At 33.7% G+C, this 24,249-nt stretch overlaps 1 protein-coding gene across 20 annotated transcripts in view; it reads left to right on the top strand.

Annotated features, from left to right (window-relative positions):
• Nucleotides 1-24,249, top strand: part of VRK2 (VRK serine/threonine kinase 2) — a 114,798-nt gene that overhangs the window by 77,282 nt on the left and 13,267 nt on the right. For all 20 annotated transcript variants that reach the window (XM_515492.9, XM_009442495.4, XM_009442496.4 and 17 more), the window contains 4 exons: nucleotides 7,967-8,087; nucleotides 10,981-11,039; nucleotides 15,514-15,680; nucleotides 22,168-22,326. In XM_515492.9, the coding sequence (XP_515492.3) occupies nucleotides 7,967-8,087; nucleotides 10,981-11,039; nucleotides 15,514-15,680; nucleotides 22,168-22,326 (506 nt within the window). The remainder of the gene's footprint in view (nucleotides 1-7,966; nucleotides 8,088-10,980; nucleotides 11,040-15,513; nucleotides 15,681-22,167; nucleotides 22,327-24,249) is intronic.

Here is a 24,249-nt window from a genome sequence, read left to right as displayed (position 1 = left end):
TCCTGTTTTTCCATTGTACCTTTACCAAAGCTTTAGAAGATACATCTCTCAGCAGTAAGGTTATTTTTTCTGAAACCATAAAGTGTTAATTTGTGGAAATCTCTCCCAGTCGCCTTTCATATATCTTACTTATTTAAACTCACTTTGATGGTATTGGAAACACATTTGCAGGTAAATTACATACATAGTCCTTTTATTGGATATTGATTGTACTGCCTTGCATTCCAAGGCAGACTTAATTCAACAATTCCCTAATTAGTTAAAGTCATAACCTATGTCTTGTATTCATTTACCATTAATTAAACCTTAGCTGTTTATTACACTGCAGTCCAAATCCAATAGCCGACCCAGAAAGCCATGGAAAAGGAAGTAGGAGGTCAATATTGAAAATATATGGTGCCAAGTCCCACTGATGGTTGCTTTGTTCACAATCAATATGGTCAATGCAACTGTACTTTCTTAGTTGCTCTGTCAGCAAGACAAAAAGTCAATTCTAATGTTATGCTAGTGAAAAAATGGTGATTATTGAAAAACTTTGGCTTTCAAAATTATATTCTTTGTAAACTTTGTTTATAGAAGTATTTTCAAATATGCTAAACAATTTTTAAACAGTTTTGAAAGGACCACATTTTTACTAAAAGACAATTAGATATTTGCACTTCTTAATGGTTGTTGAACTGTTACCCTAAACTGATGCCTTCTAACAAGTTTTAGTTGGTGAAGACAACTGTATATTATTGCCTTTTCTATTAAAAGGACCATTGACCATGTAATGTAGAGGGTCTTGATCATTTTGCAGGGCATTAAAACCCATACTAGCTTAAGGTAGGCCAATGCAAAAGTAAAACAAGTATAACTTCTTCCTTTCAGAAAGATTCATAGGCTTGATTTTCTGAAACGGAAATTATCTTTTATATTCCTGATCAAAGTAAAAGAAATGACTACATTTTTTTTCAAGTATAGTTTGGTTAGAAAAGTAATGATCAGTAAGAAATTTTGTAGTGTTGTGTGATTTTCCAGTATTCATATTGTTAATAAATTAGTGAGAATTTAAAGATAATATGGGACGTATCTTACATTAAGAAATGAGAATTAAATGCTCAAGAAATGTAAGAATTAAATATTTTATTCTGTTATACCTAATAGAATTTTTAGAAACAGTAAGTACTTTTTTGATAATGGTATAACTGGAAATTCATCATACAGGTTCTTAAGCATTGGTCCAGTTATATTAATAATGATACCAACTTATGTTTGAGTCATTTATTTCAACTGGTAGCTCTAAACTGCTCTGATCTAGTTTTGAGTAGTGGAATTGCTAAGAAATCACTGTGATTGTGGAAAGAGGAGTAGAGTTTTTATGTGTTGGTATGGTCAGTGTTTGGACTGTGGTAAATCTGAAAGACCTATTCAATTAATTTCATTGTTTAGGGTGTCGTTTTCATTGTGTTGTCTTCTTGAAAGATTTGAACACATTTTTATTTTTTAGTCTACTTATATTTTTTATTCTAAAATCTTAATACATGTTGAATATGTTGGTAAGATTTCACCACCCTCGGTCTTTGGGGAGAAGACTGAACTGAGAATGATCACAGAAAGATGGTATTACATCCCTGGGGGAGGTATATTCAGGGAAGAACCTACGTTAAATATTTTTGGGATTTGCTGAAAAGTTATATGATAGAATGAACATTCATTTTTATCAAAGGTTTTACCAGAGTCTTATAAAATAGTAGATTTCCTTAAAGCATTTTAAATAGGATTTACACTAAAATTCTAGGCATATTGATATATATATGTATAGATATACATATATATTATATGTATATCTATACATATATATTATATACATACATATATAAATATAGATATACACATTACATATATGTGCACATATGTACACATATATACACACATATATAGATATATACACCCACATATATATTTGCTGACATTTTAATGTGAAGTTTTAGTCTGGGATATAAAATGGAATGTATGACATCCTCAAATGTCTGAATACTGTTCACTCCTATGTTTTACATTTAATTTTCCAAAGCAAAACATTTCAGTCGAGGATTTTATTAGAAAATAAATAATCATTTAGCCATATCTAGAAACCAGAATAAACAATGCCATAAAGCCTATAGGAAAATGCAGGTCAGATTCATAAATATTCATGTGTTTACTTTCAGTACAGCCACTATGTAATCTCAGAAAAATCTTTTTTTCAGTCCAACTATGAGATCAAATACTGAGGAAAAATAGTGCAAAATAAAGTACAAAAAGCAAAAAAAAAAAAAGTCACTAGGATATAGAACTTCTAGGTGCCAGAGCATTTGCCAAGTGCCAGGTCTATTTCTTGGTCAGGCCAAGAGACCTGAAGAGAAATACTCAAGCTTCAATGTAAAACTGACTTATGAGTTAGCCACTCAATAGAGACTGCTATTAGCCTGATCAGACTGTCTGTTCTGTGCTAGTTTTTGTAGCAGGTTATTTAAAAACTCAAGCTAAATCTCATTTTTCTATGGATTGAGTTTTTATAATGAAGGAACTTGTATAAGCTGCCATTCAGTCATTACATCTAAGCATTTTCTAATTCAAATTTACATAAAAGGAGGGTAGTTGAAAGGGAAAAAAATTAGCTATTATGTTATTACCAAAAGATATGCATGGAGATGTATCGTGATGGATGGACAGATGGATGAATGGATGGATAACTATTCCTACAACTCCTGTACATCTGCATATCTGTATGTTTTTTTAAAAATTGTGTTTATTCTTCCAAACTCAATTCTCTTGTGTGACCTACAGGTATTTTGTAAGTGGCTAAAGTGCATCATTTAGTATAAAATTAGAGTAATATATGTTGGGCTTATTTCTTCTATAATTTTTTTATTCTTTATAAAAACTAACATGTATAAACACTGACATATTTTGGGCTTATTGTCTGATAATTAAAGAGAATTATATTTGTGTCAAATATAGTATTTTAAAATTGGTTACATTCTTAGTAATGTTAAAAAGCAATATTTGAATCAATGTGTGGTATAGATTTTTGTAGATTTTTCTACTCACTGAGGCATGCAGTCAATACCTAATTTCTCTAGAGATATACTGCATTTAACATATTGAGCTTTTTTAAATACTTCAGACCTGTGCATTGAGTCTGTAATACCTATCTTAATTTGACATCTTTGATGACCATAAAATATGATATCTAAATTGTATTTTAAATGTCCATTTGTTTATCTAATATGTTTAGTATCAAAGAAATAAATATATTGCATACTTTTTTTTAATTTTTGCCAATTGCTACGGTATGTGAAATCCAAGTCTTGTGTTATTTCTTTCATGGTTTCATTTCACTCTAATCTAGCACTCCAACTTACAAAATATATGTGAAATAAACTGAGAATGTATTTTCGTGCTACCAAACTTGGGGAAATGACATGGTTTACGCAATACTTATGTCTTGGCCTTTTCATTGGGTTAAGAATACTTACATTGGCCAAGTCTAAGATACATTTGCCCTATTGAATGACTTTTCCTAAGTTTCACACACACAAAACTAGGCCTTAATTTAAAAGGTACTGAAAAAATAAGAGAGGCCTGGGTTTAATATTTTATCTGAAATATGACACATTGCATCCTAATATTTCCTGATATCCTTTTTGAAATTGCAGTAAGTCATGGTCACCATAAAATATTCTGGATCTTTATACATCAGAATTGACAAAATACTGAATTACATAGGTTACCAGTTGGAAAACTAAGAATAAACTTTAAATTTGTTCTGCAGATAGTCACCATTCACTTTGTCAGGTGAGCATCTTATTCAGATGTTTTCTGCTTTCTTATTGTCTTTCTGAGCACACATATTAATATTTTGGGCATTTGAACTCTGCTTGATGCAGAAATTTTCAAGTTCACTTTATTATTTCCTACCGAACCCTGTTTTTCTTCATACTCCATAATGTTACTCAGTATAAGAAATAAACAGAAAACGCTTTAGGCAAACAGGGAGATAAATCTTAGAATTAATACTTAGACTTTTCTTTTTCTCCCAATTCCTCTTTCAGTCCATTTTGTGAATTGGGCTAGTTAATTTTATTCCAGTTTGTCTTTAAACCAAGGACTAGTTCGCTAAGATAACTTATCTGTTGTTCTTATACCAGTTTAGAGGGACCGTTTGTCACTTTATAATTAAATATTTTAACTAAAGATCCTTCTTTATTGGAATGAAATAACTTGAAAGAAATAGTTTCATGAAAGGATAGTAACATGAAAAATTTGGTCAGTGCTGCAGCTTAGATATCCAGATCTTCCACTCATTTATTCCTTGCCAAAACAACTATTTTTGTGTCAGTATGTCTTGGTGCTTTAAGTTTAAATGCCTGCTTCAAATACCTTCCTCACTATGGAAGTCCTGTGTGTAATGTTGTTTGAATGGTATTAAAACTAATGATGGAGGCAAAGTAATTATTATTTTTTTTTCTGAGATGGAGTCTCGCTCTGTTGCCCAGGCTGGAGGACAGTGGTGCTATCTCGGCTCACCACAACCTCCACTTCCTGGGTTCAAGCAATTCTCCTGCCTCTGCCTCCTGAGTAGCTGGGATTACAGGTGTGTGCCACAAAGCCCCGCTGATTTTTGTATTTTTAGTAGAGACGGGGTTTCGCCATGTTGGCCGGGCTGGTCTTAAACTCTTGACCTCAGGTGATCTGCCCACCTCAGCCTCCCAAAGTACTGGGATTACAGGTATGAGCCACGGCGCCTGGCAACAAAGTAATTGCGAGATTGAGCACGGGCTTTGGTTTTTGAAAGACTTGGATTTCAGTGCTGAGCTCCATTAATTTTTGCTCTGTGATATTGACCAAATTATTTAACCTCTCTGAGACTCCATATTGTTACTTGTCAGTAGGGCTAATACTTACTTTAAATTGTTTGAAAGATGAGATGAAATAATAAAAAGCAGGTAGAGTGCCAGGCATAGTAGCGGCTCTCCATAAATCACATCAATTGTTTTTATTTTAATTATGCGTTCTACTATCAGCCATTTCTAAAATTTTCTTTCTAGTTAAATAGAATTTAAATCCTCACCTGTGCCTATTTCTTTCTAATTGTTTTTACTTTGGCAATACTTTATAATTTAGAAATGTAGAACATTTGAGAATACCACAGGCTTTCAACAAAAAGAGTGATGTATATTACTGCATATTGGTAAGCTCAATATAAGTTAGATGCTATTAATAATATTTAGAAACTAACTTGAGAAAGTTTAGAAATCTAAACTAAATCTCATTACAGTTCCAAGCAATAATAAGTAAACACTTCATTTTAGGACATCTGCATGAAAATATACTGTCCATAATTACATTAATTACCAAATGCCACTGAAGAACCCTATGTATTACAATAAATTGTGCAAATACATGACTCAGAAACAAAACAGTGCATAACGTATTTTCTATTCAAATGAATGAAAATATATTAAAAAGAAATATATTGCACAGTATCATCTGATTTTAGAGCTGAAAATGTAAAATATTAGTGGCAGGGATAGAATTGGATCTCATTCCTAGTCCAGAGCTCTATTTACTGCTTCACTTAATATGTTTTAAAATGAATTTGAAAATTGTATAATTAAAGAAGCAACTTTCAAATTAAAAAAAATTTTTTATAGTTAGACATTAATAGTCTCAGACTATAATCAGTTCTTTGTGTAAACTATACTTGCATACATAGATTTTAATATTGTCATCTAGAACATTTGTTTTTAATTAATTTAACAGGTATTAAAATTACTCCTCTGTGTACAGTAGATGGAAAGAAGACAATCATTGGCAAAGTCTAAGATTTTAACTTCACTAAACATTCAAACTTTTCAATTTGTTTTTCTGAGAGGGAATTTCAGGTAGATGTATGTAGTCAGAAACATTTTTAGTCACTCTTCAGTGGGGGGAAAGGAAAGGGTGACTATTGGGTGTTCTTTTTATCACTGCATGCATTTATGTAGGACTTATCAGAAACAGTGGCAAAACATTCACCTAACCGTAGTTATTAATACCTATGTGCAAAAAAGAAAATAAAAGATTGAAAAATGTGATAATGTATTTTAATTAGGTAAGACCAAACTATAATAGTGAAGTAAAGTTAACTCTCAAAGGGCTATTTCAAATGAAGACCAGTTTATGAAAGATTGGCTTCAGAAATCTAAATGACTTGTCATTACTTACAGCTTCATATCAATTAATCCCTCAATTGGGGGGTAGGGGGAAATGGCTAGGAAGGTTCAATCTATTTTAATTCTGATTATTTTTCCTCAAAGGGCCGCTTGTGTGTAGCTTATATCATCCAAACACTGTGCCAGAATATCATTTTTTGAAAATTAGAGGATATGAGATTTTTTAAGTGATGGTAATCAGGAATTGCCATAATAGAAAGGAGACTTGTGAACACATCTGTACAAGTGGAACCATTCCATTATTAATGGGAGATTTATTACTGAAGAAATCACTACAGAACACTGTGGTAGAGATTGTGTTTTTATTTTAATATGAGAGCCAAGTCTTGCATTAGGACATTGTTGAAGCTTGTGCAGAAAGTAAATGGCACCCATGGGACTGTAGCATTCTGCTAGATTGAAGGGCCTTTAATAATCCAATACGCTAATAGCAGTTAGAGTGTAAGAGCTAATCATGTCTTCTGCTTTTATAATAACTTATACATGGTAACCAAAAGTAGTTACGATGTGTTGGCTTCATTGTTCTTAGTAGATGACTTTTTAAATTAAAAACTAAGTTCACTGAGTAACTTTTCAGTGTTTATTTCATGAAAGATAATAAAATAGGATACCTGTTTATAGCAGGTTTAACAGCCACTTACTGCTCTTAGGAGATTATATATCCCTACACAGATGAACATTCGAGTAATGACAGAAATGTAAATACCAGCCTATTGTTTTATAACAATTTTGAATGACTACAAAAATGAGTTTATTTTACAGGTATTTGCTGATGTTTTAATAATTATTTCAGTGGTTTGTTAATATGTATCAGTTATATTTCATACATTTCCTAGGTTTCATTGTCCATCTTCTTATATAAGGTACTTATAAATATATATAAATTATGAAATTAGACTACAGCATTTAATAGCTTGATATAAAATGATACAAGGGCCTGAAAATGTGCTTTTAATGTACTTTTTAGGAAAAGGCATCTTATTCTAAATTTTGAAGGCCTCTATTTGGCTCTCCCCCCAGCCTCTGATACCATTGCCTCCCTTTTATATAGATATGGGACCAGAATTTTAGCTTGCTGCTACTTATGTCTAAAAATAATATTTGTAAAATTGTAGAACCCTGTATCCAAAGCAGTAGATATATTTTTATTGTATTTTCATGTGATTGAAAAATCTTCAGAAAGACCCTTTTTTTAATACTGCACACTAGATGGCAGTTTTGTCATATTCTTCCAACTTCAAGTGCTGCTAGTGTGAGTGGAACAGGAAAGGCCATCAGTGTTTAGTCTGCACTCAGAGGGTCTCTGCATGACCAATGCAGACCCTATGGACTTCCTGGAACATATGTTAGTAATTTAGCTGCAGACATTTATTTCTTTGTTTTACTGCTTGGCTCTTTGAGAAAGTGTTGGTGCTGGGTTATGGGTTGTCTGGATCATGTCAGAGGCCATGGGGATCAAGTTCATGTGACAGGCCAGACTAAGGAAAGATGAAGTTGGAGGAGGTGAGGAAACTGACCCTTACTTTCAACAGCAACCAGTCACTGCCTGTCTGTGGACTGGGGCCAAATGCTTGGGCGTTTAAGTTTTATTCCAGCTGAACAAATAAAACATTTTGCCTATTTGGCTTTTTCATATTTCATCAGTAGTAGTTCAACCAAAGATTTCTCCATTTCTCAAGGACTTGCTTATCCCTTATCTTTCTCTCTAATGCTTACTCCTATAGCCTTGTCCAGACGAAGTGACGTTGAGATCCTCGGCTACTGCATGCTGCGGTGGTTGTGTGGGAAACTTCCCTGGGAACAGAACCTGAAGGACCCTGTGGCTGTGCAGACTGCTAAAACAAAGTACAAATTTTCAAGTATTTCATCATGTACTGCACCAGGTCTGAAGGGATACATTAAAGGGAGCTAACAACACAGAGAAGATTGGCATTCACCCAACATGACAACCAAAGCAAATTTCTTTAGTTTGAAAAATATGTTTTAAAAAAACCAAACAACTAACACATAAAATCCATTAAGATAACATTGTAAAAAGACATGTACTTGAATTACAGTGCAAAATATAAAGTGAAATATCTGTTCTTTTACATGGTATTTCCAAAGCTTAGATTCTAGGTGGTAGTGTTTTCAAGGAAGAATATTTTCAAATTAGCATTGTACAAGTATGTTGAAGTAGTCTGAGCTTGGTACGATTGATATTAACTGTGTAAAACAGCACTGTGAAATGGGACAAATAGGGCTTATATTTTTCAAGTGAGAGCAACATACCTCTTATTTCTGTCTTGGAGGAAGTATGTTTTCTTTCTTAAGAAACAAAATTTTTACATGAGCTATTTATATGAGATAATCTTGTAGCCAGATAAACATTTTTAATATTCTACATTCAGTTTTTATTACCTGGATTCGGCTAGCATAAAAATTAGGTCAGACTAAGAACAGGGTGTGTTATGTTACTGTTTTACAATTCTCTCACTGATCAGGCCTAAGAAAAAGTCAATTGCATAGAGCACAGAATAGCCAGTTTTTCATTATATACCAAGATATGCTCAACAGTAGTTATCCACAGGTAGCAAAAGCAGCAGCTAAGCTAAGTTTTAAGTAGGACAATCACAACAGAAGAGTACAAAGCCCGGGGAAAATTAGCTGATTCATAGAAATCTATCTTTAAATTCAGTGTGGCATCAGTTCTTAATACTGAGAAAGATTAGCCTGCAGATTCAGAAAAATACATATTACATTTGTAAATACTGACATATATGAAACATTTCTCCACTCAGAATTTTGATCATCCTAGTCCCTTACCCAAAACTAAAACATTTATATAAATCTATATTAGAACTAAACCAGTTATTTACTGCAGTGATTGATGTGTCCATATTAACTTTCATGTAACATTTCAAAATATGGGTCAAGTCAAAACACAGTGATGTATAAACAGTTTTTGTATTTAATTTTCCAACTAGTTTACCTAATTAGAATACTGTAATAAAGTAATGATGCTATTTTAAAAAACTAACATTTTAATTCTAATGATTATATATTTGTTTTTTTGATAAGACTAATATGACTTGCTTTAACTTTTTATCAATATGCATATATAGATACATTCATTGTAGGTATCTATAATGAATATACCTGCTTATGCATATTTATAATAGGATGTCATGTAAAATTATTATTTTACATGTATAATGCTAATAAATCAAGCATAACTTCTGTTTACATTTTGGGGACTCTTACATATGTCAATACCTTCATTTTGACTTGATTAATAATGTAAACCTATAGACTAGTAAAGCTAATATCATATTATGAAGTTTATAATTCAGATAAACCAAAGACATTTTCAAACTTATTATAGTACATAATACATAATCATAATTTATTCAACTTGCTGAGAAGGTATGACACTGAAATTCCCCATAAGGGCGTGATTGTATATTCAGCCAAGACACTGTATCTCCCTTATGCCTTTTATTTTCCTGACATAGCATGCTGCTGGATCAATGTGTGTATTGTTGCTACTCTGCCTATGCCAGAGGTGGTGACTCACTCACACATGTAAATAATTTTAGTTGAATGTTTTTATAGGTTGTGTATTCCTTACTTGAAATGCTTGGGACCAGAAGTGTTGCAGATTTCAGATATTTTTAGATTTTGGAATATTTGCATTATACTTACCAGTTGAGCATCCCACAAACCTGTTTAATCATGGGACAGCATAAAATATTGCCCAATGGAGAACAATGCACATATATACTTAGATACAATGTTTGCATGAATTTTTTATTGTTGTTTTCGAGAAAAAAAATCATGGTAAATATTACTACTTCTGTGTTTCTGCATACATAAACTTTGAGTTAAAGCATTTATATTATAATTCCTGTAATTCCATCTTGTTTAGTATTGGGGCCCAGAGAGCAATACCCCAAAGTGTGGTGCTTTGGCACGCTGAGACCTTTGAACTGAAAGAGACTGGATGGCCCCAGAAGCCACCTCAGAGGCCAAGTCTCACTCTGACCTTCTCCTGCCCTCTTGTCTCCCATCCCTTCTCCTCCCAAGAAGAGAGTCATAGAAACCCCCCAAAGCGGGTTATAGAAACTAGAACCCCTGTACCCCAAGCAAGGCATTAAACTTAGGAAGGTCACCCTCTCCCTTCTCCCTTTAAGACCCTCATTCCAAAGGGGTCCTGCCCCATCCCCAGGAGGAATAAATGCTACACACATCAAGAATATGGACAGGCTTTGCTGGATCCCCCCGCCCCAGTTCAGTACCATTAGAACATACCCTTTTGTCCAGTCACATTCCTACACAGCTGTCTATTCTTCATCAAACCTAAGCATAAAGATAGACTTCCTTGGGTCTTTGGTCTTCATTTCTCAAGTCGTGTCATATAAAACTTTAATTAAATAAATTTGTTATACTTTCTCCTGTTAACTGGTCTTTTGTTATAGGAATGTTGGCTGCAACCCTTATGGTGGGTGAGAAAAGAGATCACACCTTTCTGCCCCTACGTTAGTCTAGGTTATTGATATAAAATTAGTTTGCGGGCATTGAGGGTTCTCCTCTACTTCTGCTTACTTTCCTATCCATTATAGTTGGGTGACAAAAAAAAAAAAAGCATTGAAAGTCACAATTTTGGTGACCTACCAACACATAGAGTGTTTTGTTTTCTAGTCAAAATAATCACAGGGTTGAAAACATGTTCATTGTGCATTACCTTATTTTGTTTTAGTCTGTTGGACGAGCTCCCCCAGTCAGTGCTTAAATGGGCTCCTTCTGGAAGCAGTTGCTGTAAGTCAAATAATAACTTCAACCTTCTCTTACGATTTACAGGTTGCCACATTTGTCGTTCTCGTTTGGTAGCTTTTGCTTAACCCACTTGCTCCTATTCCCATCAGGGTGGGAAGGAGGGAACTCTTCATGTTGCAAATAAGTTGCTAAAGAACACAATGTTTAAATCATCTTTAACATTAGAACACAAAAAACCTCAAAAGAAGATATTGAGGTGGAAAATTCTAGGTTCTGCTTAGTGCTTTTTTTTTTGTTTTTTTTAAGATCTCTATTTTGAGAATCATGCACAGGCTTAATAGTCAACCGTATCTGGTATTTCTAGAGTTAAGACTTCCTGGTTTTGTTCCTCTATATATTGTTGAAAGAAGATAAAGTTGACCTAAGGAAAAACTACTTTTCATCAGTCATTTAAAAAACCAAATCATTAAACACTGAATGCTGTTTAGACCAGAATTATGCTGACTGAACTGCCAGCAAAAAAAAATTTTTATTAGCAAAGGCATATGATTTTGGGATTTGGAGGTATATTTCATATTTTCATATTTTCAAGTTAGTATACAATGGAATTTTTAATTGACAATGTTATCAATACATATTGTATAAAATAGCACGTCAACTAGTAATTACCCACATTCCTGTCATTTTATGTGCATACACAACATGTTATTCAACACTAATTTAACAATTGAGTTAGACTGTCTTATACGAAAAAGCCAGTGCCCACCATCAGTCTTGCTTTTTTTCAGAGATAGATAATCAGAGTGAATCTTGTTTTCTGTTTACACTGGACAATCTCAAAGTTAGCTTTCAGCTGACTTCTGAAAGTAGATATGTACACTGACCTCTCTAGCTAAGGTCTAATAGCATCTGTTTCCATCTGGTTGAGAATTAGAGAGTTAACTCATCTTAAACTTATATTCACAGCCTTTCTTTCACTGGAAACCAAAATTTTCATTTGTGGAGGAAAGGAAAGAATAAGCCAGTTCTACTTCCCCTCTCCATTTGCAAGTCCAATAAGCCTATCCACACATGAGTCTTTTGTTTTGCCCTTTCTCTAGTACTTTTCATCAGATTGAGGGAGCCACACAGGAGAGATCCTCATTGTGGGAATGGGTTGCAAGATGAAATTTTTGTTTTCATAATTGTCAATAACTTGGTCAAAATGGCAGTACTCCTTTATGGCTAATATTCTTAATGGCATTTTTTTTTTTTTTTGAGACAGAGTCTCGCTCTGTCACCCAGGCTGGAGTGCAGTGGCACGATCTCGGCTCAGTGCAACCTCCCCTTCCCGGGTTCAAGCGATTCTTCTGCCTCAGCCTCCCAAGTAGCTGTGACTACAGACACGTGCCACGATGCCCAGCTACTTTTTGTATTTTTAGTAGAGACAGGGTTTCACCATATTGGCCAGGCCTGGTCTCGAACTCCTGACCTCGTGATCCCTCCACCTTGGCCTCCCAAAGTGCTGGGATTACAGGTGTGGGCCACTGTGCCTGGCCCTTATTGGCACTTTTACCAAGTCGTATAGTTTATCTTTTAATCAACTGGACAGAAAGAGACATGGGAAGATGTCATTAACATATATATATCATATATATATGATATATATATCATATATGGTATATATATCATATATGGTATATATATCATATATGGTATATATATCATATATATGGTATATATATCATATATAATATATATCATATATGTGTATATATCATATATTATATATATCATATATATGTGTATATATATCATATATTATATATCATATGTGTATATATATGATATATAATATATCATATATGTGTATATATATCATATATATCTCATATATGTGTATATGTATCATATATATTATATATATCATATTTGTGTATATATGATATATAACATATATATCATATATGTGTATATATGATATATAATATATATATCATATATGTGTATATATCATATATAATATATGTATCATATATATCATATATATCATATATATATCATATGTGTGTATATATATCATATATATAATATATATCATATATATCATATATATATATCATATATATGTGTGTGTATGTATATCTCTTACCTTTCTTGTCAATCCTGCAGAAAAAGGAACTGTTCAGTTTAGGGTAAGAAAGCCCAGATGCCCTGAATTGTACAAGATAAATGCTTGTGGGCAGTGTATATTATGTCATACTCTATTGTTAAAGATTTGAGTCAGATGAGTAATCTAGATGGGAGACACGCCCAGTTTTTGTTTCTTAGCACAAACCATTTTATTGAATCCATACTATTATTTATAAAATGCAGATTTCTGTTTCTAAAGCAAAAAGTGTTGAAACTTTAATATTACATGAAGGTCTCTTAAATTAGGAGGTTGTGCTTAGGAAGAACACAACCATGAAAATGAAGGAACTGATTTACAAAAGTTTATTACCGAAACATTTTATGAAATAAAACAGCCAGAAGTTTGCAGCATACATGTCCAACTAAGCATAATAATAATAGTTTCAAAAGTTTCTATCTCTTGATAGTAATGATACTTAATACTTCACTGGCTTAAAAAGCAGATGATTAAAAAATATAATTTCATACTAAAGGCATTTTGCTTTATAGTTCTGGCAATATGCTAGTAAATTTTAAAATGTACTTAATATAATAAATCCAGATCTTGAAAGACTAACATTTAAACCAGTATTACATCACAATATCTACGCTTCAGGTTTGTAATAATAAATTTATAATGGAAATGGCTCTTTTTATTTTCTCCCCCTCCTACCTCACTGGTACCTCATTTTTCCAAACCCCAGTCCCATGAAGGCTTTGCAGCACAGCTGCTATCAGTTGGTGGAGTGCCAGGAGTTTTCCATTGTCTTGTAACAGTGATTTGTTCCCAGCACATTCAACTCTCTTCCTCATTTTGGATATTCTGGTTAATGGAATTGTAATATGTACCAAACTTGGCTTACCAATCTTCACAGGACCATAAAACAACAATATTTATATTAAAATAGTAGTGAATGTAATTTAATCTTTTAATCATCCCTTTAGAAATTGGATACCCCCGAGCCCCTGTGAAGGGGCTGCATGAAGCATCAGTTATAAATATGGTGATAAAATAGCAGCACTTGCTAGTTAACAGAGATCTGGTTGACCGAATGCTAGATAACAGAATTTGATAAAAATAAAAGAGATGAAAAAAACAGGTTGCATAATTGCTACAGTGTCAAGGAAAAAAAGCCCAGAACCAAGAGTTTACATTTTAACCACGTTAGCTTCATGTTCCCAGGAAATAGCTCTGTACTATATGGTGAAAGTGGTCACTCTTAACTTTAATAGGGGGAAAGCGATGATGACTATTCCTTTTGAAATTTTTCTCTATAGGGAGTGAAACCCAGTGCCTCTGCAGTTTTCCTTTCTTTTGAGTGGAGGTAGGCCTAGAGGGGAAGTGAAGGATTAGGAAGTCACTCCTGCCAACGCATGAAGTTTCCCAGGTTTTCCCACCATGGATATAAGCAACTAAGTGAGAAAGTAAGAAGTACTTGAGTTTGAGTCAGTAATATATTTTTGAAAGGGAAAGGCATATCTAAACATCTCTGTGAACAAATGAAAACATGCCAGTTTTTAAATAGTATTTGGTATTATCACCACTTCTATTCCAATTTTAGGTTGAACCTCAACATGAAACAGAAATGCAAGCTACAAATATTTTAATGCAGTGATGTTTGTAACTGTTGGTTACTAATTCTGTTTGTATTTAAAAGTTGGTAATTCTTAACCTTTTTGTGGAAAGGGGGTTTACTATGTAGTTCTAGGGGAACATTTCTTTACGCTAGAGAAAAAATAAAAGATGGCAACTCCTCCTCCCACTGCTCTAAAATCAAAAACACGAGGCTGTGTACCAGGCTAGCTAGGTATGGAGGACATGAGGGAGGTTTCATGCATTCTAAAGTCAATCTTAGCTAACAACATGGAATTCAAGGTCCTTTCTAAATATACGGTTATAATCCCAAAATCAAAGCCTTAATTAAAATTTGCAGGTTTTTTTCCTTAGAAATAAAGAGGTTTATAATAAGTAACACTTTAACTGAATTTTTAGAAGTTCAACATAAAGTGTGAAGTATGGTCAGTTGTATTATTTATGTAGTCCTTAATAGTTGCACCTCATAAATCAAAATCACTATAATTATTACAATATACTTCCTCTCATAAGATCAGTGAATTATAAGCATATCAACAAAAATATGTTAAAAACATTACTAGTTTGTCTCATCAATTCTGTAGGTCACTATATTTCAGTCATTTTTAAATATCATTTAAAAAGTTATTTTGATTGAATTGTTCATTTTTAGTTTCTTCAGGAGATGTAAATGTGTAAAAGACAAAGATAACAGAAAGATTTTAAGATTACTGGAGTCTTGACAATTCTTGCCAATTGTGAATGACATGTAAAAAATTTAATAATTCACAGGTGAAATAGCCCAATTTTTGGTATGTGCTCATAGTTTAGCATATGATGAAAAGCCAAACTATCAAGCCCTCAAGAAAATTTTGAACCCTCATGGAATACCTTTAGGACCACTGGACTTTTCCACAAAAGGACAGAGTATAAATGTCCATACTCCAAACAGTCAAAAAGTAAGTAACATAATCCCTGCTATCCTATGATTACCTTCTATGATACTTTTCTATCGAATGAAGTTGTTTTAGGTCTCAAAATGAGTCTGACAGCTTTCTTCTTCCTTATATTTAACTCCCATTTCGCCTAACTCAGCACCAAAAAAGTTTGTTCCAAGTTCTTTTGACCTGTTGTCTCACAGAGAAAAATAGGATCTGTGGCCTACTATGTACTATGAAAGAAAGCAGTCACTACTGTCATAGAGATGTGACTAGGGTAAAGGCTAATCTGATGTTACTCATGAGAAAGCCATCATTTGCTTCTTTTCTCCAGGTTTTCTTTAGATATTGCCCTGTGTTTTTGCCTACCAATTTGGCCATAATTTGGTGATAACAGTCTTCGATTTAACCAGGTTATTTGTATGTGCTGATATTTCAATCCATGGAAACAGTTCTTTACAGAAAATAAAAGAGTTTATGCCAGAGATCCAGGTTAAAAAAAAATCATTTTTTAAAAGTTACACCTCTTCTTTTAGTCTGCCATCTTCCCAAAGACCAACACCAACTTAAAAAAAAATTAAGATTTCGAGCATTTTTAAGCGGGTGGTGGAAATCTTAGACTGCCGTTATTAGCAAGAATAGTGGACAGGCAACGCAGCATCCATGTCTTCCTTGACCACTATCCTTATGCAAAAATAGAGTGTGGAGGGCATTTTTTTCCTGATGCATGTACAGTAAGATAGGGTCAGGATGCTATTCATTTTTAATATTTCTTATGAACTTTGGATCATCACACATGTTCATGAGCCAAGAATGCGGGATGCAAACTAATGTGACTGATAGGCTGCTAGATGAATGGTGAGTCAAGTATCAGTGCACAGATGGTTCTGATTTGCTGAATTTTGTAGTTGCTGCAACTGAAGACATAAAATATCCTTCTAGTCATAAATTAGCTCTTTGGAAGCAAAACCTTGGCACCAGAGCTTTACAACCTTCAATTAGTAGGAAAAGAAGTATTTGAATGACTGTGGTATTGACATCTGTAGGCCTGCATAGTAATCATTCCTAATAGAAGAGAATATCTGTTTGAGGAGGTTTTGCATGGCTAATTAACTACCAGTGAGAATATGTAATTTTTTCATGATCTCCTGATTGTCACCTTTCTCTCATGATACAATTAGATTTTATTGTAGCAAGTGCCTCACAAACCAATTGTCAGCACTATTTACGTATTGCAGAAGGCAGAACAAAAGTTCATGTTTAATAAAAAGCCACTGGATTTTGATCTTGGTAATTACTGAGACTTGTTTTAACAGTTTTATTGACTTTTGTGTTTTTATCACTTTTGCAACAAAACAAAGAGCCATTTCCTTGACGTAGTATTTTCGTTGCAATAATGGTCACCACTTAATCTATGCTAATTTAAGTAGATTTTTCCCTTTTTGTAGTTTTTCAGTTTCATAAACTTAATTGAAATATAAAAGAAGCCATTTTAAAAACTGATAGCTATATCCTCTGATATAAAATTCTGATTATTATCCACCAGAATTTTCAGTTTCATCAAATTCAAGGGTGTTTGTTGTGAAACCATTTTTATATGTAGAGAATAGAACATAAAACACTTTTTCCAATGAGCCTCCATCAAGAATATTTTATCCCTTTTGATTATTTTGATTATGAGTAAAAAAAGCACTTAAAAATAATACATGCTTTTAAGACCTACGCTAATTTCTGTTAAGAAATGTGATCAGCCTGGATATATAGACAGTAAGATGATATGGGGATATATTTTGCAGCAGATCAATATTTATTTATTTATTATAGTATTTTAAGTGCATACATATATTTAATAATGATAGCATAAGATATGGGCTCACCATATGTGGCTAAACTTTAAGTATCTTAATTTTCAAAGTCTACAGATTTTGCAGTGCTACAAAAACCAAACCTGAAAATGTTCAAATGCAAGGTATGACAGTATAAACCATCCTGTTCCCAGTTCCCCTGAATGATGCACGTATAGGATGATTTCCACAATAGATTGCTTCCATAACAAAAATCATTCCAAAATGCATATCAATCACATGGCTCCAAATTTCTTTTTAGTCACAGACAGAATCCTGTTATTAGTAACTAAAATCATTTCTTATTACTTTATAAATGGGTTTATAGTTATATGTAGTTAAGTATTTAGTTATAGAGCTGTTTAACAGAGTAGTGAATGAATTCTGGACTAATACATTTTTTGGACAAAGATATTTTAAAAGAAGACATTGGACCAGAAAAGGTATACATAAATAAATAAAATGTTGCCATCATTCAGTATTCAAGGGAAAAAAGTTGTAACTGTTTACATTTTTAAATGTTATTTTGCTAATAACAAATGAAACTTATACAGAGGGAAATAACAGTATTTTTAAGAAAAACATATTTTGATTAGGTATTAGAAGGTAGCACATTACCCTAAGAATCTCACCAAACTTACATCACCTTTTTGCAAAAGAAAAAGTTTTTTTTTTTTTTTCCAATACTGGATTTTACTAGACATTATCAACTGTTCTCTGTAAACCTGGACAGAGAAGTCCTCAAATATTGTTATTGGAGTTAAATTGGAAATGAATTTTTGTCAAGAGAGTAGTGATATTGATATTTTTTTCATGAAAAACAAATCTTTTGGGGTATTTGCCTGAATCAAAATGAGGGATGTAAAACTGAAGTCACTTGCTAGTAGTTCTGGGGGCTCCTGAGTTAGCACCGCCAATCAAATTAGAAGACTGTCTCATCAAGACCATCACAGTCTCTTTATGCCACCCACTAGGATTTAATTTCCAAAATTCACTGAAAGAAACAATATTTCAATAAGAATGCTTATTGAGGTGAGCTAAAGCTCTAGAATTACCAGATAAGAATGTTAAAGCCAAGATGGAAAACAGCGTTACTAAAGGCCCCATTACGACCCTTGAATAAACTATTTTTCAAGAACCAGAGGATCCTTTTAACCGTTTATCAATGACTCCCACCTTATTATGGTGCTTGAATCATATATACAATATACAGTAATATACTATAATATGTTACTATATTGTAATAGTGTAGACACTTGGGCATAATGAGCCCTCCCATCCTTCCTAAATGCTTTAGCTAGGCAGAGAAGTAGCTGCAGGTCAGAGCTAAAAGGTTGTCCCTTCATTCACCTTAAATCTGAGGCTCCCATAGCATATCCGGAGTTGAATATATTATTATTGGTAGTAGTAGTATTTGTATAGAATTTAACGGTTTACAAAATTTTTTCCTAAGCTTTAAGTCTCAAAATAATTCTATGAACTTCTCTTTATTTTCTGTATATGAGGATAGTGAAATACAGATTCTTAATTAGAAGCACATTTTTGGTTTATTAATTTTTAGGAGTCCAAAGGTATTCTTGATTTTATAGAACAGTGTGAAGTTCCAATGGAAAATTAAATAAAAACTACCTCATTTTCATACCTACTTTCTTGAAAATGTCTCACATTTGTGTAGTATCCTTCTATTATAAGGGATGCCCAGGGTGTTTTCTATATTTACTTTTCTATCTTTGAGAAAAAGTTTCACTGTGTTCACTATCATCTACTTCACTCTTACAATAAAAGTTTCCTTAGAAATAAAATTTTCCATTAATTGGCTATCATTTTGTTTAGTAGCTAGAAGTGCCCACGGCAGTGCAACCTAACCATTCAGCCAACTAAAAGCAGATACAGGAGGCATCATCTCTTCCAGGAACCTTCACAGAGGAGTGAATATATTATACTAAATTTTGCTTATACGTCAGAGGCTCCCAGGGCAAAAACTCTTAAACCTAAAATGCCTAGCATATAGGAGGCACTAAAAACTTCAATAATATCTTAGCTAAAAATAAAACTGCCAGCAACCTTGCTTCTGGGTATGTATCCAAGGGAAATAAAACCAGATGTCAAAGAGGTATCTGCACTCCCATGTTCATTGCAACACTATTCACAATAATCAAGATACAGCACAACCTAAGTGTGTGTCAATGGGTGAATGGATAAAGTGTGGTCCATAACCACAATATTATTTGTGGTTATAGAACACATTTTCTTTATCCACGAAGTGTATTTTATTCATATATATTGTGTCTGTTTGTGTATATATGTATATACATATATATGTATATATGCACACATATATACACATACATATATACATATACACATATATATACATATACACACATACACACAATGGAATATTATTCAGCCATAAAAAGGAAATCCTGACATTTGCAACATCATGGATGAATCTGGAGGACATTATGCTAAGTGAAATAAGCCAGACACGGGACAAATACTGTATGATCTCATTTATAGGTGGAATCTAAAAAAAAATAATAAACTTATGAAAGCAGAGCATAGAACAGTATTTGTCGGGATGAGACCTGGGGAAAATGGGGAGATGCTAGTCAAAAGGTACAAACTTTCAGTTATAAGATGAATGAGTTCTGGGGATCTGATGTACAGCATGGTGACTGTAGTTAGTAATACTGTGTTGTATTCTTGAAATCTGCTAAGAGAGTAGATCTTAAGTATTCTCACACAAAGAAATGGTGACTAACGTGAGGTGATGTGTTAATAACTTGATTGTTGTATTCATTTCGCAATGTATACATGTATCAAAACATCACATTGTATACCTTATATATAATTTTTATTGTCAAATATATCTCAATAAAGCTGGGAGGGCAAATCTCACCCTTTATAACATGGAACACATTTTCACAAGAATTGGTAAGCCAATGTTTTAATAGGATAAAACAGTATGCAAGAACCACGGGAGACCCTTTGTTTCACACTAATGGTATCAGGTACATTTATTACCAAGATGACTTCAGCAGAAAGTGGCTCAGAAGATGGTGACATAAATTTTCCCAGTAGTTTGGGAAGGTTGAGTGGTGAAAATAAAGAATTCCTGCATGATTAAGAAACATTTCCAACTTTCAGGTTACTGAAAGGCAGTGGTTTTGAGCTGGGATCCTGGAGGAGGGGAGAATAGAGTGGTGTTGTGACAATTTAGGCTTAGCCACAAAACACCAGCATATTTTAAAGGGAAGGAGTGAACACACTTGGCGATAAAAGCTAAAAATTGAGAGACTACAAATTAAGGCTCTGCTTGCCCAGCCAATGTAATTCATTCTCTATTTTGGCACTGGCTACTCCACTATTTCCCCTTTGTGCTGTTCCTATCTTCTGCCCCCTGTTTAACTCATGAAAAAAAGGTGATGGCACTTTCAGCTGGTATAAACATGAAGCTGCTGAACAAATACTTCATATAAGGACATTCGCTGTAGCTTTCAATCTTCCAACAGTGTTGTGGGTTCTGCCCTTCTATTTCTGAGTCTACTTCAAGGTTATTGACAGTCAGGCATCCCCCAGATATCATCATGGTGTGAAAAAGAAACCTTAGAGACAGCAAGCTTGTTGTAGAAGAACTTAACCTCTGATACTGGTACACAGTATTCGATGACATGAACTGTTATTCATCTTGCTCAAAGGTTAAACTACCTGCACAAAAATGTAAGCAACATCACAAGCTCCTTTTATATATTCACATTAATTAGGCTCACTTCAATGATAGAAAACTAAGATTTTAATTAATAAGAATTTAAACTACAAAGATATACTGGATACACTCCCAGCAAAGGTTAATAATGAATTCATGTGCAGCTTTAAAATGTGACAATTTTCTCTAAAAACGTTGTTTTCAGTAAGCAAGTTATCTGTAGAGATAATTTCTAAAGAGTACAGTGACACTAATTTTATTTTTTATTTTATTTTTTATTATACTTTAAGTTCTAGGGTACATGTGCACAACCTGCAGGTTTATTACATATGTATACATGTGCCATGTTGGTGTGCTGCACCCGTTAACTCATCATTTACATTAGGTATTTCTCCTAATGCTATCCCTCCTCCCTTCCCCCACCCCATGACAGGCCCCAGTGTGTGATGTTCCCCACCCTGTGTCCAAGTGTTCTCTGTTCAATTCCCACGTATGAGTGAGAACATGCGGTGTTTGGTTTTCTGTCCTTGCGATAGTTTGCTCAGAATGATGGTTTCCAGCTTCATCCATGTCCCTACAAAGGACATGAACTCATCCTTTTTAATGGCTGCATAGTATTCCACGGTGTATATGTGCCACATTTTCTTAATCCAGTCTATCATTGATGCACATTTGGGTTGGTTCCAAGTCTTTGCTATTGTGAATAGTGCCGTAAGAAACATACGTGTGCATGCAGTGACACTAATTTTAATTGGTTTTGTCCCATTGATGAGAAAGGGTCTGGATCTTGCCAACGACTATAGTTTTTCTGTAATGTCCACTTGCTGCTTTCCTCTTTATTTTCTTTTTTAAAGCTTGGCAAGTTTAGAATTTTTAAGAATCTGGACATATATGCATTTTTTAGAGAAATACCAAAAGTTTTCATTATATATTATTACTTACTCTATACCAACAGGTTGATTCACAAAAGGCTGCAACAAAGCAAGTCAACAAGGCACACAATAGGTTAATCGAAAAAAAAGTCCACAGTGAGAGAAGCGCTGAGTCCTGTGCAACATGGAAAGTGCAGAAAGAGGAGAAACTGATTGGATTGATGAACAATGAAGCAGCTCAGGTGAGAGGGTTGTTTGTGTGTGTTTTTTCTAACTTAATGTTACATTAGAATATGCCCTTTGGGAATAAAAACATCTTATTTTCTCCTGAGGGCCAAGGTTGTATGGTTTTGTTAAATGAGAAGGGACAGAAAATATCCTAGCCAGCTGATAAAATTAAAGCGGCCAGCACCAGTTATCATAGAAACAGAATAGCAGTAAGCACATTTGCGTACAGATCTGATTTCTTTATTCTAAGAATGTAATGAAGTGCACTTAAATTTCTTTTGCCATCTATGATCCATTAGGGACTCAATGTATTCTATACTTTCACATTGGTTCCTCAAGTCTCACCCTTATAATCAAATATAAGTGAATTGTTTCCCTGTCAATGTGGTTGTATTTTAAAATGATGTATTTTTTACATCACTCAATCATTTGGGCGGAGAGTGACTCACCTTTTAGCAGATGACTCATTCAAGTAACAGCAAAAATCCTCCCTAATCTAACCTTTTTTGACAACAAGGAGAAGCATACAATGCATTTATTATCTGCAGTGAAAAAATATTTAATTTTGTCAAAATGACCAACATTTTATATGATTTATACACCATCATTTCCCCCAAATGATTTGAGGTAGTTTACAGTATGAAACAGGATAATTTAATACCCCACCTTGTATACCCTACCTAATCAAGAAAATTGATATATCAGGCAGCTGGGATATTAATCACTAAACTGAGCACTGAATTTGGCTCTGAACTTCTTGACAGCCGAGGCAAAAATTAGAAGCATAGTACTTATGCATTCTTCAGCCAGCCAGCAAGCCTGCAAGTTTATCCAGAGACAGAAATGCTTTTTTTAGTACTAATAGCAATCTTTTACATTCTTTTGAGTATAAAATAGTGGCATTATTTGTTGTTTCATTTTAAATTTATGTAAGGAACTACTTCACTTAGGCATATTTTAGTTCCTATTGGTAAAATTAAAGACAAATCGTGCTTGGTGACAAAACTTAGAGATTCTAAAAATCTCTAGTTGAGAGATTCTTTTTCAACCCTTACTTAAGTCCACCAAAATCACCTGGTGTACAGGGATAGGGAGGCACTGTGAAAATACTGATGCAAAGAAATTGATTCCTTTTTGGCTGTGGTGGCAATGAGATACGTATATATAGATTTTATCACTTTGGAAAGTCTTGGTTCTTTTCCCCAGTCAGTCCTCTTCCCCTAGGGAATGTTCTGCCATTTTGATTCTCATCACTAGATTAGATTTGACTCTTCTAGAATTTCATAAACATGCAGTCATATAGTATGCATTCATTTGGGCCTGGCTTCTTTCACTCAGTGTTTTTTTTTTTTTTTGAGATTTATCCATGTTCATGCATGTATTAGTAATTTGTTTTTTCCATTGCTGTACAGTACTCCATTGTATAACTATATCATAGTTCACATGTCCATTGTGTAACTACATCATAATTCACAAGGCCATTCTCCTATTAATGGACATTTGGGCTACTACTCATTTCTGGCCACCATGAATATAGTTGCTACAAACATTCTGGCACAAATCCTTCAATGGACATGTTTCATTTCTCCTGAGATGTAGAATTGCTGGGTCGTAGGGCAGGTGTATGTTCAATTTTATAAAGAGCTGACAAATAGTTCTTGAAAGTACCATTCTGTACTCCCACCAGTAATGTACAAGAGTTCTGGCCATTCCATGTCCTCCCCAATATTTGGTATTGTCACTCTTTTTAATTTTAGCCATTCTAACATGTGTATTAGTGTATTATTGTGTTTCCAATTATTCACCTGATGTCTAATTAAGTTTGAGCACTTTCACGTTTTTACTGACCTTTCATATATCTGTTCTTACAAAGTTTCTTTTTCGAGTGTTCTAATTTTTATTTGGATATTTGTCTTTTTATTGTTAAGCCACAGGAG

Source organism: Pan troglodytes, chromosome 12, assembly GCF_028858775.2.
Source record: "Pan troglodytes isolate AG18354 chromosome 12, NHGRI_mPanTro3-v2.0_pri, whole genome shotgun sequence".
NCBI classification, from domain to species: Eukaryota; Metazoa; Chordata; class Mammalia; order Primates; family Hominidae; genus Pan; species Pan troglodytes.
Note: the sequence above shows the minus strand (reverse complement) of the source record. Positions and strands in the feature narration are given on the sequence as shown.